At 48.1% G+C, this 13501-nt stretch overlaps 1 protein-coding gene across 1 annotated transcript in view; it reads left to right on the forward strand.

Annotated features, from left to right (window-relative positions):
• LOC116815136 (ubiquitin carboxyl-terminal hydrolase CYLD-like) overlaps positions 1–11624 on the forward strand; it is a 31422-nt gene extending 19798 nt beyond the window's left edge. Inside the window, 11 exon segments of the mRNA XM_075063299.1 lie at positions 602–615; positions 618–644; positions 647–676; positions 679–709; positions 3266–3357; positions 4582–4648; positions 5806–5938; positions 6281–6389; positions 6623–6741; positions 7220–7439; positions 8011–11624. Of these exon segments, the coding sequence (XP_074919400.1) occupies positions 602–615; positions 618–644; positions 647–676; positions 679–709; positions 3266–3357; positions 4582–4648; positions 5806–5938; positions 6281–6389; positions 6623–6741; positions 7220–7439; positions 8011–8195 (1027 nt within the window). The 3' untranslated portion in view covers positions 8196–11624.
• Positions 11625–13501: the final 1877 nt, after the last annotated feature.

The raw sequence follows: 13501 nt of genomic DNA on the forward strand, positions 1-13501 counted from the left end.
CATCACCGCCCATTCTACTCGGGCCTCAGGCCTCTTCGGCTGCTTTCCTGCCCAAGTCCCCTCCAAGACATATGCCGGCGGCTACCTGGTCGTCCGTGCACACTTTTACATCGCACTATGTGCTGGTTGACAATCTCGAGACGATGCCGCTTCGGTACAGCAGTCTTGCTTCGGAACGTCTCACTCCGACCCCACCGCCTAGGTAGGGCTTGGGAATCACCTACTAGAATGGATATGAGCAAGCACTCGAAGAAGAAAACAAAGTACTCACCTTTGTTAACTGTTGTTCTTCGAGATGTGTTGCTCATATCCATTTCCAACCCGCCCTCCTCCCCTCTGTCGGAGTAGCCGGCAAGAAGGAACTGAGGAGCGGTTGGGCCGGCAGGGCTATATTCAGCCGCCATGGCGGCGCTACCAGGGGGCGCCCAGCCGCCCACCTAGTGTTGCTAGGGTAAAAAGTATCCGAACGAACGTGCACGCGGCGCGCGCACACACCTACTAGAATGGATATGAGCAACACATCCTCGAAGAACAACAGTTAAAGTGAGTAACCTTGTTTTATTACCTGATTCCACTGTTAGCAACCACTCTGTCTTCCCAGCCTCTTCTCCTGTACCTTGTGCTGGACTCCATGCTCTTCAAGCCCTCCTCCCCCCCGACGGGCACGTCCAGAAGATCCTCGGGATAAGATTGTGAATCCCCTCCGACGGTGAGTACTGTACATAGACTACTGGAAGCAGCAAGTCCTCTCTGTAATCTCCATGCTGCTATCACCTCTTCCCCGGAATTGGTCCTCTCACAGTTCAGATCAGGGCTGTCAATTAATTGCAATTAACTCCCATGATTAACTCAAAAATTAATCGCAATTCAAAAATTAATTGTGACTAAAAAAAATTAATTGCAGTTTTAATCGCACTGTTAAACAATAGAACACCAGTTTAAATTTATTAAATACCTTTGGATGTTTTTATACGTTTTCAAATATATTGATTTCAATTACAATGCAGAATACAAGTGGACAGTGCTCACTTATAGTATTTTTATTACAAATATTTGCACTGCAAAATGACAGTATTTTTCAGTTTTACCTCACCAGGTGCGTAGTGCAATCTCTTTATCGTGAAAGTGCAACTTCAAAATGTAGGGTTTTTTTGTTTTGGTTACATACTGCACTCAAAAACAAACAAGTAAAACTTTAGAGTTTGCAGTCCACTCAGTCTACTTCTTGTTCAGGCAGTCGCTCAGACAAACAAGTTTTGTTTACATTTATGGAGATAATGCTGCCAACTTCTTATTTACCGTGTTATCTGAAAGTTAGAACAGATGTTCGCATGGTGCTTTGTAGGCAAGTGTTGAAAGATATTCACGTGTGTATGCTAAACATTCATAGGCCCTTTCATTTTTCGGCCACCATTCCAGAGGACATAATTCCATGCTGATAACACTTTGTTTAAAAAAAAAAAATTACGTTAATTAAATTTGTGATTGAACTCCTTGGGGAAGAATTGTATGTCTCCTGCTCTGCTTTATCCACATTCTGGCCATATATTTCATATTATAGCAGTCTTGAATTATGACCCAGCACATTGTTCATTTTAAGAACACTTTCACAGCAGATCTTACAAAATGTAAAGAAGGTACCAAAGAAATTTCTAAAGATAGCTACAGCATTTGACCAAGTTTAAGAATTTGAAGGCCTTCCAAATCTGAGGGGGACAAGGTGTGGAGCATACTTCGAAAGTCTTAAAAGAGCAACATTCTGATGATACAGAACCTGAACCACTAAAAGAGAAAATCAGCCTTTTGCTGGTGGCATATGATCAGATGATGAAAATGAACATGCATGGTCAGGACTGCTTTGGACTTTACCATCATCAGCATGGACACATGTCCTCTGAAATGGAGGTTAAAGCATGAAGACACATATGAATCTTTAGCGCATCTGACATGTAAATATCTTGCAACGCCGTCTACAACGTGCCATGTGAATGCCTCTTCTCACTTTCAGGTGAATACGAAGTGGGCAGCATTATTTCTGAAAATGTAAACAAATTTGTTTGAGTGACTGGCTGAACAAGAAGTAGGACTGAGTGGACTTGTAGGCTCTAAAGTTTTACATTGTTTTGTTTCTGAGTACAGTTATGTAACAAAACAAAAAAATCTACATTTGTAAGTTGCATTTTCATAATAAAGAGATTGTACTACTGTACTTGTATGAGGTGAATTGAAAAATACTATTGTCTTTTTTACAAAATATTTGTAATAAATAAATGTAAAGTGAGCACTGTACATTTTGTATTCTGTGTTGTAACTGAAATCAATATATTTGAAAATGTAGAAAACATTAAAAAATATTTAAATAAATAGTATTGTTATTTTTTAACAGCATGATTAATTGCGATTAATTTTAAGCGCTTGACAGCCGTAGTTCAGATGCCTCTGAGACAAGAAGTATCCTAGAGATTCATGTCTCTTGGCCAACTCTGGAGTTTTTGTGCTCTTCCTTCCCACTCATATTAACCCAGCAAATGCTGAGACTGTGGATTTCCATTGCTAAATGCTGCTGCAAAGACCCAGGCAGGAGAAGGTTGTCTGTGGCCCTCTGGAGGGGTCAACAGAGAACTTGGGAGTGGTGATGACAAGCCACATCCTGCTCTCCTGGGCCAGAAGGGAGGCTGTCATGAGTCATGGCTGAAGGTGAAAGGGTTAAAGAAGGGATCCCTGGTGTTCAGAGATCTCAATCGAGGTGTTGTGGGAGAGGGGAAGAAATGTACAATCAAAGGCTGGGCCCCCTGCACTGTCACATGAAGGACTTGGATTTAATCTGTTGCCCTGATTTCTTGCTCCCAGGGCTGGGAGTGATGCTGATAAGGGAGCAAAGTCTCCAGGGAGCAAGTAGTCCATGTTGCTTAAATAGCTGGCTCATAGAAATACTGAACGGCTCCAAAGGGTCACCTGTGCACCGCCAGCCTGTAAGGCTGGTGACTGAAACAGGTCCCTGCGGAGGATAGTGAGTATCCTCTGGCCTTCATCAAAGATATTTGGCCCACCCCTTCCCTCCCCCAATGCTTATGGGGCAGGAGTGTTTTGTTCAGCGCTGCTTGTGGTCTGCCCTCTGGTGCTGACTTCTTGCCTTTTGGGAGGGTGCATCTTGACTTGGATTTTGGCAGGTGAGCTCCATGCTTCACCTGCTGTATTTTCTGCCCCTGAGATGTAAGTTTGCCAATGCACAGAGAGCTCATCCCCAGCTTCCCCTCGTTCCCAGGAATGGCTTTGTTGATGCTAGTAGCGTGATGCAGCTAAGGCAGCAGTTGACGGAGAAGGGCCAGTGTTCGAGCTTTGCCACGTCTGAGAAAGGTAATGTGCTCTCTGCAGATGTCTTACATCAGAGTGGTCTGTCTTATCTTCCCCTTTTCCAGTCAGGCAACCCCGCAAGCTGGTTTCCAGTCTGCCCCCAGAACGTTTGTTTTTAAATAAATGTCCTGCTACCTGGAGAATTCCTCAGACGTGTCAGCTTAGGTTTGGCCATGCAGGAAGGTTCCCCAAGTATGATGGAAAGATTGGAATTGCTAGGTCTCTTGCTGCTGGCCTGTTGCTCAGAAGAAACCACCACCAAAGCAGAATTTGCCCAAGGGGGGTTTCTATCTGACCCACTAGTTTGTATTTGCAGTCTGCAGTTAAACTCTGTAGGCCCTACTAGGGGCGTTAACCATGTTGTTTTTGCCAGATTCCACATCTCCTCGTTACATTTTGCTCACCTAAATTCCTCTGCAGATTCAGTCGGATAGAGATTCTTCTTCTGCATTTGTTGTTGTTAGTTGTTATGCATGTTTGAACAGTTACCACCTTCCCGTCCAGAAGTAGACAGCCTTCTGTCTCTGCCTTGCCTCGGAGATAGTATTTGTAAAGTGCTTTAAGATCTGCAGATGAAAGGAGCTGCAGAATGCCGAAGTTTTATTGAAATACCCAGATGCTGTCATCATGGCTGTATAAATATTAAAAAGTAGAAGTTACGTTCCATCTTCTGCCCTCATGTCCCGTCATTTACTGAACAACTTTTTTGTTTCATCTGTTTGATATTTTCTTGTATCTTGGCCAGAGACACCCCAGATTTTTGCTCTTTGTTCCTCCAGTTTCCAGCACTGCCCCTGGTTTCAGTGTCCGTTAATGAATTTGGTGCTGGCAGTAAATATTTATCAAGATCTTTCTCTCCAGGCTGTTTGAGTGCAGATGAATGGAGTAAATGTACCTGTGATGCATGAATGTGATTTTTCCCTCAATATAGCAAAGAAATCATTCAGCAGTGAAGGAGTTAAGAGAAATGTGTCCTTTTACCAGGCTTCTGTCCTCTCCTTCTCCCCTATCTCTCTGCGTTGACGCTGACCATAGAACTTTCAAACTATGAAACTAACCAAATGTTTTCAGCTCCTAATCAGGCCAGGGCCATACCTGGGGTGAGAGAGAAGCAGCTCAGTGTCAGGAACACCAGCCCATAGTTGACGGTGCTGTTTCCTTCCTGGAGGAGGTAGGACAGGGAAGTGTGTTGGCTTGGCCTGATCTGTGATTTCCCTCAACTTTCAGACCCCGAGGAGTTTCTCAATCTCATCATGCATCACATCCTGGGAATAGAGCCACTACTGAAACTGCAGTAAGTTGACATCTCTCTGTGATCTTACTGATGCTGCACACGTTTGAGACTTGGGAGGGAAGGAGTTGACTTGGTTTGTTAGATAAGGCCTGACTGGATTGGATCGGTGAATTTCCCTTGTTCATGAAGGAGATGGAAAAGTTTGTGCCCAAATATTTTCCGCTGTGCCCCTGAATCACGTTGTGATCACGCCTGCCCATCACATTGTGGTCATATTCCAGGAAGGACTGTACCTGGAAGATGATACTTATAAATCATTCCCAGATGTGCCACCATCAGGGAATGATCAGATGCATAGAGTAATCCCTGGATAGGATCAGTGGTGGCATGAGAAACACAGGGCTTGTCTTCCAAGTCTACGATAGGTTGGCTGTGGAGTAGTATAGCAGATACCTCTGAAGAGTCTGGTATTTCCAGACTGCCAAATTAGCAGAGAGCCTAGAGCTTCCAAACAGGGAATCCACTGAATTTAGTCCCAAGGAGATTCACTTAGTGTGAGGACTCCCAAAAATAACTGCATTGTTCAAGAGTTTAGACCTGGGTTGCCAGCTTTGTGGGTTCCCCGTGGAGGAATGTGCAGTGGCTTGTATCATGGAGCTACTCAGAAAAGCAGTAGATACAAAGAAGCCTGTCTTGCTTCGCTCCAACCCTCCTGCCAGGGAATCCTTTCTATGCTGCTTCAGGGGGAGCACAAGGATCCTGGAGGATCTTTCATGTATAAGTTGCCTTGGGAATGCAGCAAGCTTTGCTTTGCAGTTTTCCATGCGGCTGGATCACAAAACTGGCACCTTATAACTCAAATCTAGGAATCTTCTGGTCACACTGTAAAACAGCTGACTTACAAGAAAATCAGTGTGTCTTCTTTTTTAAATTAAAGGGGAAAAACGTGTGTCTGGCCCATCCATCGCAGAGAAACAAAAATGCAAGTGAGAACGATATTGGTCGGTATCCGTCACCCATCACATTTGTTGGGTGTTTCTGGATGATAAATGCTTCATTTTTTGAAAGCTAGAGCTGGGAGCCCCTTAGTGCCAAGGTTGGAGGCTGTCCTAGAACTCAAAGGCTGTGTCCTGTGAGAGCGCTGTCGTCCAGGGCACCCCGGGTACATAGTGCAGAGAGGCAGCCCCAGTGCCCTGACTCTGGAATGTTGCTCCCAGGTCTGGAGGCCAGAAGGAGCAAGAGTGTTACTGTTACCAGATATTCATAGACAAGCAAGAGGGGCTGGTCGTGCCAAACGTGCAGCAGCTAGTGGAACATTCCTTCCTGTCTTCTAATCTCAAGCTAGTGGAGGTGAGTGCAGCTACCCTTTTCCTCCTCTGTCTTTCGCGTCTGCCTTCGTTCCCTGCCCCATGCACACGACTGCTTGTTAGAACGTTTTACTCCCCATCTCCATAGCAAGGCTGGCGAGGAGCTTTATGCAGCAGAGCCCCCCAGCACACCGCCAGAACCGGAGGGGTGCAGTGGGGAAAATGAAAGGGAGTATGGACACTTCACAGATAGTGGTCTGTGGAGAACCTGAATGGAGAAGGTGTCATCCAGCTGCTGGGTTGGGGAGCAGGTCCAAGAGGGGGTTATGCGGGTGGGGCAAGGCATTGTCTCCCCATGTTTGGTGACTTGCTTTTTATCTCCCAGATCCCCTCTTGTTTCATTATCCAAATGCCACGGTTTGGGAAGGAATATAAAATGTTCAGCAAAATCATTCCCTCCCTGGAGCTGGACATCACCGACCTGCTGCTCGACAGTAAGTTCCTGGGCACTGGGGATTCTGGGGCTGTCTTGCCTACGTTAGCGCACACGTACTTGTTTGGATCCAGGTGGCGAGGCTGGCCTAGCTCGGGGGTAAGCAGTATGGTAAGGGCAGGACTGTGATGGGATTCTTCCTCGCAGAGCAGGACTTGCATGGCAGGCGCAGGGGCCAGAGCATACTGACTCCCTGTCATACAACCACTGCTGACATTTGTGTTCCCACTGCAGGTCCCCGGGAGTGCTTTGTGTGCGGGGACGTAGCCACCGAGGAGTGTTCCGAGTGCTTCAAAGACAAGATGTTTGCAGTTACGGGGATGAAGCAGTACTGCAAGTCCTGCTGCAGACAGGTATCCAGTTTCCCCCTCCGTGTGTTTACTGATCCCCCAGGAGGCAGATCACAGACCGAAACCTCTGCCTTCCCTTGCGTTCCTTGCAGCCAGTCAGGTGGGAGGCTCCTTCCTGAGCAGGCCAGCACTGCTGACTGGATCAGCCACTCAGGGTAGTTGCTGCAGGATCATGAATTTGCGCATACGTGGCCCTTCATCCGTAGGGAGCCCATGTGCTTTACCATGCTGGGGCCCTGATTCTGGGCAGGCTCTAAGGGAAGAGCCTTTCCACTTCCTGCAGCACCCTCGCTTCTCCTTAGAGGTCCCCATCCAAGCAGTCTCTTGGCACATGGGAAAGACCCAGCTGAGGAATTGAGTGGAAAGCAGGTGACTGAATGCCAGCCTGTCCTCAGACACCTCCTCTTTCCCTCAGGGTAGGTGTATATAAAGTTGCCGTAACCCTGCTGACCCACCAGCGCCCCCTATTGTCTGTCCCCAGGCTCATTCTCACTACCAGCGCAAAGGACACAGGCCAATAAAACTGCATGTCCCTGAGGAGTTTCAGAGCAGGAGCCACATGGACAGCCCCCGAATCCCACGGGAGAGGATGGAGCTCTTTGCAGTGCTCTGCATAGAGACCAGTCACTATGTCTCCTTTGTGAAGTATGGGCCAGAGAAAGAGAACTGGCTGTTCTTCGACAGCATGGCTGACAGGCACGGTGAGGAGGGGCTCTGCTCGGAGGGGAGGCTGGTCGGCCCTTTGCACCTGGACGACCCTGTTCAGGAATTGCAGTCCCAGCGCACAGCAGTCATGAGTAATTTCTCCACAGATCTGTAATGTAAAACAGGAGGCCTGTGTGTCCGAACTCCACTGGGTCCGTCTGCTGGGAAGCATGGAAAGGTGTCACGTCTTCAATAATATGTAAAACTACTCCCTACGTGGCCTTGCAAATGAATGTAGCGTTTTACAGGGAGTTTAACGCTGGTGAATGGTGCTGGCTTGACAGCTCTGGGGACTGACAGCCTCTGTGTAAGTGTAGAATAGCTAGTGGCCAGGCAGGCTGCCTCCTCCACTGCACACTAGTGCTTCAAACCTCAGTTAGAGGGACTTTTTCTAGGGGTGCAAAGACAGCTCAGTCGTGGCCGAGTCAGTCCTTGGCCTCTCTGCTGACCCTGCCGACTGGGGCCCAGTTAATGCCACTTGCTCTAATGTTCCTTTGTGCTGTAGATACCTGTCCCTTGGGAACTGAGATTTAGGCTCACCCTCCCCCTGCTCTCTCTCATATTCAGGTGATGAGAATGGCTTCAACATTCCCATCGTAACGCTGTGCCCTGAAGTTGCCAAGTACTTGCAATTGCCAGTGGCAGCGCTGGCTATGGAGCAGCCCCGGGACATGGAAGGTGTGGCCAAACGCCTCTTCTGTGACGCCTACATGTACATGTACCAGAGCAAGAAGATGGCACTTTACAAATGACCCCAGCCTGGGCTGGGAGAGACCCTGCTGCTCCCGTGCAGAGCCATGAGACACTGGAAATGGGGGCTTGTTCAAACCAGACAGTAGCTACCTGCAGCTGCTAATTGAGAAAACCCAGCCAGAGTCCAGGTCAAATGACCTTTCAGCTTTGCCTCTGCTAACCTCTTCCGAAATCGAGTGTCAGATTGTTGATAAGAGCAGCATTCGGTGGTGGAAAGCCTGTGGCCAGCATTAGCCGAGGAACAGTTTGGACCTTACGCAAATCCAGACTCAGAACCAGGTTACACTTTTACATATCCTGAGTAAGAGAACTTCACCTTCATCCCATTCCTCTGTCCACACCCCGGATTTCCATCATCCTTCCTTCTCCAGACCCTCTCTACAGCTCTGGGCTTACCAGAACCCCTCCAGCCTTTCATTCTCTCAATTAACTCTTCCCCAAAGCTCAGGAATCAAGAAGCCCAAGTCAGGGCATGGGCTGTGACTCTCCAATTTTCAACAGAGCACAAGAGAACTGCACTAGGCCTCTGGGTGACATCTCAGCTCATCAGCTTCCTGAATGTAAATGCAAAAGTGCCTTCTAGATGGTCAGGAATCAAACCTCTCAGGAAGGGAATTTTGCGTAGATCTTCACTAAATTCTGGGGTATGTGACTATGATCCTGAGGTCCCAGTAATGGGCCGTTCTGAACCTCCCCGTTCCCTGGACGCAGAAGTGTCCTCCCTTATTTAGAACTCCCTTGTGTTCCTTTACTCCCCCTGTTCAGCACTAATTTCTCTGACCCTCTGCATAACATCAGTAGCACTTTCTGTTGGAAGTCCCCTCTTTTTAGACATGACATTTGGCTCAAGACTTGAAGCTTTGTCTCTCTGTTTCAGGCCGCACTTTGAACAAAAATATAATTTTAAGAACAAAACTGGGGCAGATACAGTCAAAACCAGCATAGGAATGTCCTTCCCCAAAGGCTGTGAGATTGCTCAGAGCGTGTGGCTTTCTAGCTGTAGCTCATCATTTTAAAGCTCATTGTTCTGGTTTCCTGATGTGCATGTGGAACAGCAATAACTAAACAAACCTCCCAGAAAAAATGCTTTTTAAAAATGAACCTGTTCAGGTTTTCTACCCGTAACAGGACTAAAGATGAGGGTATGTCTAGGGGGAGTGATTGGCCTTCAACTTTTTTAAAACAGCGAAGTTAACCTTTGCAAATTTGGTACTGAGCCTGCTGCAAAGTTTCTGTTCTCCTAATGCTGGGAGGAGGCCCCTAGGAGAGTTATGGACCAGGTTGCCCAAATGTCACCCAACCAAAGTCTACGTGGACTACTTGTCAAGAAGCTGAGGTGTGTCCAGAATGGGTGTAGAACAGGTAGCTGATTGCAGCTGTCCTCTTTTATACATGGGGTGTGGCAGCTGCAACTCACAGCATGTAACACTTTCTTGATCTGAGTAACCTGTCTGTGTGGGTCAAGCTGGAACATTGTGTCATCTCTATGGGCTGCCCCTTTCCAGTGCAGATGAGAGAAATCATGGTGCATAGCATAACTGGCTGCATTTAGCCCATCTTTGGCCACCCTGTTATTAAGCAGTTCTGTGTTAGAACAGCCTGTTGAGTTAATAGGCCAGTTTGAAACAGGGTGTTCTGGTTCCATGTGGTTTCAGCTGTTGGGAAAATTATCCACATAATGAGCTTGGATTTGCCAAAAGGCCTGGAGAACTCGAACAAATGCTGTTATCTTAGCCAGCTTTCCAAACATGCACAGAAACCAGAGAGTGACGTTGACACAAGCCAGGAGGTTCAGAGTGCGGCTGATGCCCTTCTCGACTCAAAAGCATCATCCTTGGGGGCTGATCCTGACTGGTGCTGGGCACCTGTAACTCCCATTTCCTTGGGACTTGTGGGTGTTTTTCCCCTCTCAGCATCGCCTGCTGTTTAAATCCACGTTAGATCCTGTGTGTGCACCGTGCCCGGGAGCGAAGCTTTTGCAGTTTCTAAGGTAAGAGTAATAGTGTTAGGTCAGTGGTGTGAGACACGTGGGCTCCAGGAGTACAAGAGGTTTGAAAGCCTCCAGCAGATCCTGGCCTCACATCTTCTCCCAGATAGCTGGCTTCACTTGTTCTCCAGGTGCCCTGCGCTTCTCTTGCCTCTTAGCTGGTCTTGTATGAACCTCAAGATCCTCCACTCACTCCCAGCTCCACCACGGCTAATTCGGTGCTTCTGCCTGAGGAAGTCAGGAGAGCTTTGGGCCACAGGACTCCCTCAGCAATGAGATGCCTCTAGCCAGCCCACCTCCTCACTTTTATCCTTCTTCCTCATTGCCGTTATGTCTCTGGCAGGAAGATCAAACTTCTTGAAGTGTTGGTTGCTGGGTTCTCCCACTCTCTAATGCGAACTGACCTGCTGATCTCGCTGTGACTAATGCCCTGTTAACTATAGAGCAGTAGAAACCTCTTTCTCTGCTCTCATTCAAAGCCATGATTAGCTGTTCAGGCCTGATTTGGTTTTCTCCATATGACGTCTCTTAACAGCTCTGGCTTCTTTTCTCAGGTATCGCATGGGCCGGGGTTCTGTGTCTCAAGGAGCCGTCTTGTGGTTTCTTAGGGTGTGAATTAGCTCTTCTGGGATTTTACAGTGTAAATGGTGACGATCAGATGATTTTTACTTTGGATATTTATATGATTTGTTTCTCTTTATATTTCTAAGCACAAGACACCTTTTTTTAATTGTCAGAAGCGCTGTCTTCTTGACATGATGTAGCTTCTGCACAGGGGACAGAGCATGCCATGCTTTCTAAAAGAGCTGATCCAGGGCACATCCCTGAGCTTTGTAGGGTTTCCAGTGTTTCCTCCCCCCATCCCCAATACTGCAAAAATACCAAAGCAGCTTTCAGCACTTCTGAAATGAATTTCTCTGATCAGAACAGTAGTGGGATGCACAAATCCAGTTTGATTTCCCTGCATTCATCGTGCATTAGGAGTGTCCATCAGTAAGTCTATGCCGTATGTCAAAAACTAGAGGTTTTAGTGCCAAAACAAGTGGAAGCCATTCATTTTTGCCTATGGATGCTGCATGGTTTGTGACATGTGTCACTAGTTTGTAATGCTGGGAAAATCCAGACTCCGGATATCAGATTGACCTCACTTGGAGTAACCCAGTCACTGCTCTGATGCTTGATAAGTCAGACAGGAATAATGTGCATTAGCCTCTCTCAGTGCTTCCTCTGTAGTATATTGTTTGTTGATGTTTTCTGTACTGTTTAAACCTCTGTATATTTTACAGATTTGTTTCTGTTCTTTGTTTCATGCATAAGTCTCTTCGTTTAGTGGTTTCTGTAACTTTGTCTTAAACTGATTTGGGGAGGAGAATACCTGGTCTGATTTTTTCCAGGCAATGCAATTAATTATACCAGTTCAATTTGAATGTCTTCTAATAGAGCCATTGGCCTGTGTGTGTTTGTTCTTCAATGAGCCATTGTCCCAGGGTGGGGCTAAGGGGGATGTGTTCCCCCTATCCGTGAGAGCGCAGCTGGAGTCAGAGCAGGAACTTTTCCCTCTCCGGTCCTGGTCCACTCCTATTGTGTTGGGGTGATTCAGGAAACCAGGCGCTCAGGTGAAGTGTAGGCATCTGACAGTACAGAGATGACAGCTAGGAGCCATATGTGTGTCAAACTCCCCAGACTAACGGCCACCCTGGTCTTTGTGAATAACCCTGAGCAAACTGGCTGTATCTAAGGGTTCAGAGGGGTCAGGGATTGGGAAGCAGGAGGAGATGGTGGGCAAGGAATTGGCAGGGCAAGGTGGGGGGTAGAAGACTAAGGGAAAGAGAAGGAAAATACAGGGCTGGTGAAGGGACAGGAGGCTGGAGGGGACTCTGAACAGGGCAGGAGACTGTGTGGGACAGGGTGGAGGACCCGGTCAGGAAAAGCTGAGCTTCCCCACCACCTGGTCAGCCTGTGCGTGCTGGTGCTTAGAACAGTTGGGAGAGCGCTCTGTGGGGAATCCTAGAGCGGTTCTCCAGGTGGTAGGAAGAACCCAACTGGGGCCCCTCCCCTTATTGTTCTGGCGGCTGCTTTCGAGAGGGGGGATGGCATTGCTTCTCAGACCCCTCGCCCCCTGTGCCTCTGCAGGGTGATCCCGTCCAGCTGGGCTCCAGGCGTGAATTAGAGCTAGGACTGTTCTTGCATTCATTGGCGTGTCCCTTCCTGCATTACAGCCTGAACCTGGACCTCATACTGATGCTGCTTCTGCCCCCTACTGCTGGAACCCTTTTCTTTCCTCTCGCTTTCCCCCAGTTGCTGTCTTGCTGGTTAGCAGGGAGCACCGCCATGGGCTGAGGGGCTCATCCCCTGCAGGGATCCCCTATTGCCACATAGCTGTTGGCTCAGTGCTGCCCTGACTCCTCTTTGTAGCCCCCCTTCTGCCAGCCAGGCCTCCACCCCCATCCTGGGTCAGCTGGTGAGCCTTCCTGCCGGCTGTCCCCACTTCCTGACATAGGGATGTAGCAGTGACTGGGGTTGGCCTTGCATCAAGCCTAGGAGCAGGTCTCCATGGGGTCTGGCCTGGGGGCAGCTCAAAGCTCTTTAACTGTTAGAGGGGCTCTGCTAAGGCTTCCAGTAGCGGGGAGAAGAGAGGGCTCATAAAGGCCAGCAGGCCTACTGGTGTAAGGGGGATGGAGAGAGGTGGCACCAGCTTAGTTCTGCACCTGGGCCAATCCACTCCCCATTTGGCCTCTAAGGGGCCAGACAGCTTTTCTTAAGGCCAGCTTTGCCACTCCACTTCCAAACTATTGCAGCGGATCTGGAACCAATGCCTTTGCAAAGGACCAGCCTATGCCCGTTTCTGTGCAAATTCTCTTCATATGAACGTTTACCCTCCCCTTTTCAATTGCTTTTGCCAAGAGGCTCAGGTTGGGAAGAGAGGCCTGAGAGGGGATCCATCCAGGCCACCTAGACTGACATGGTGCTAGCAAAGGCTCTATAAGGGCAAAGCTGGGAGTGATTTGGATCAATACCCTGAAGGAACATGGCAGGGTTTGGTTTTTTTTTTTAAAGTGACACCATTGTCTTCATCCCAGCTGCTATCATCTGTATCAGGCCCACAGTGTGCTTGGAGAGCTGGAGAATATGGCCTCCCAGGAGGGAAGGTGCTTTCCAGCCTTGATAGACAGCCCTGTGACTGGCAGACAGTCCTGCCTGAAGCTTGCTTCACCATCAATGACTCCTTCCTCCACAAATGTCTGCCCTTCTCTCACAATTTTGAAAAGCACCATTTAAAAGTGACATCACACCAGAGCGGGAGCACAGCAGTTCTCA

The sequence above is a fragment of the Chelonoidis abingdonii genome, chromosome 2 (assembly GCF_003597395.2).
Source record: "Chelonoidis abingdonii isolate Lonesome George chromosome 2, CheloAbing_2.0, whole genome shotgun sequence".
Lineage (NCBI taxonomy): Eukaryota > Metazoa > Chordata > Testudines > Testudinidae > Chelonoidis > Chelonoidis abingdonii.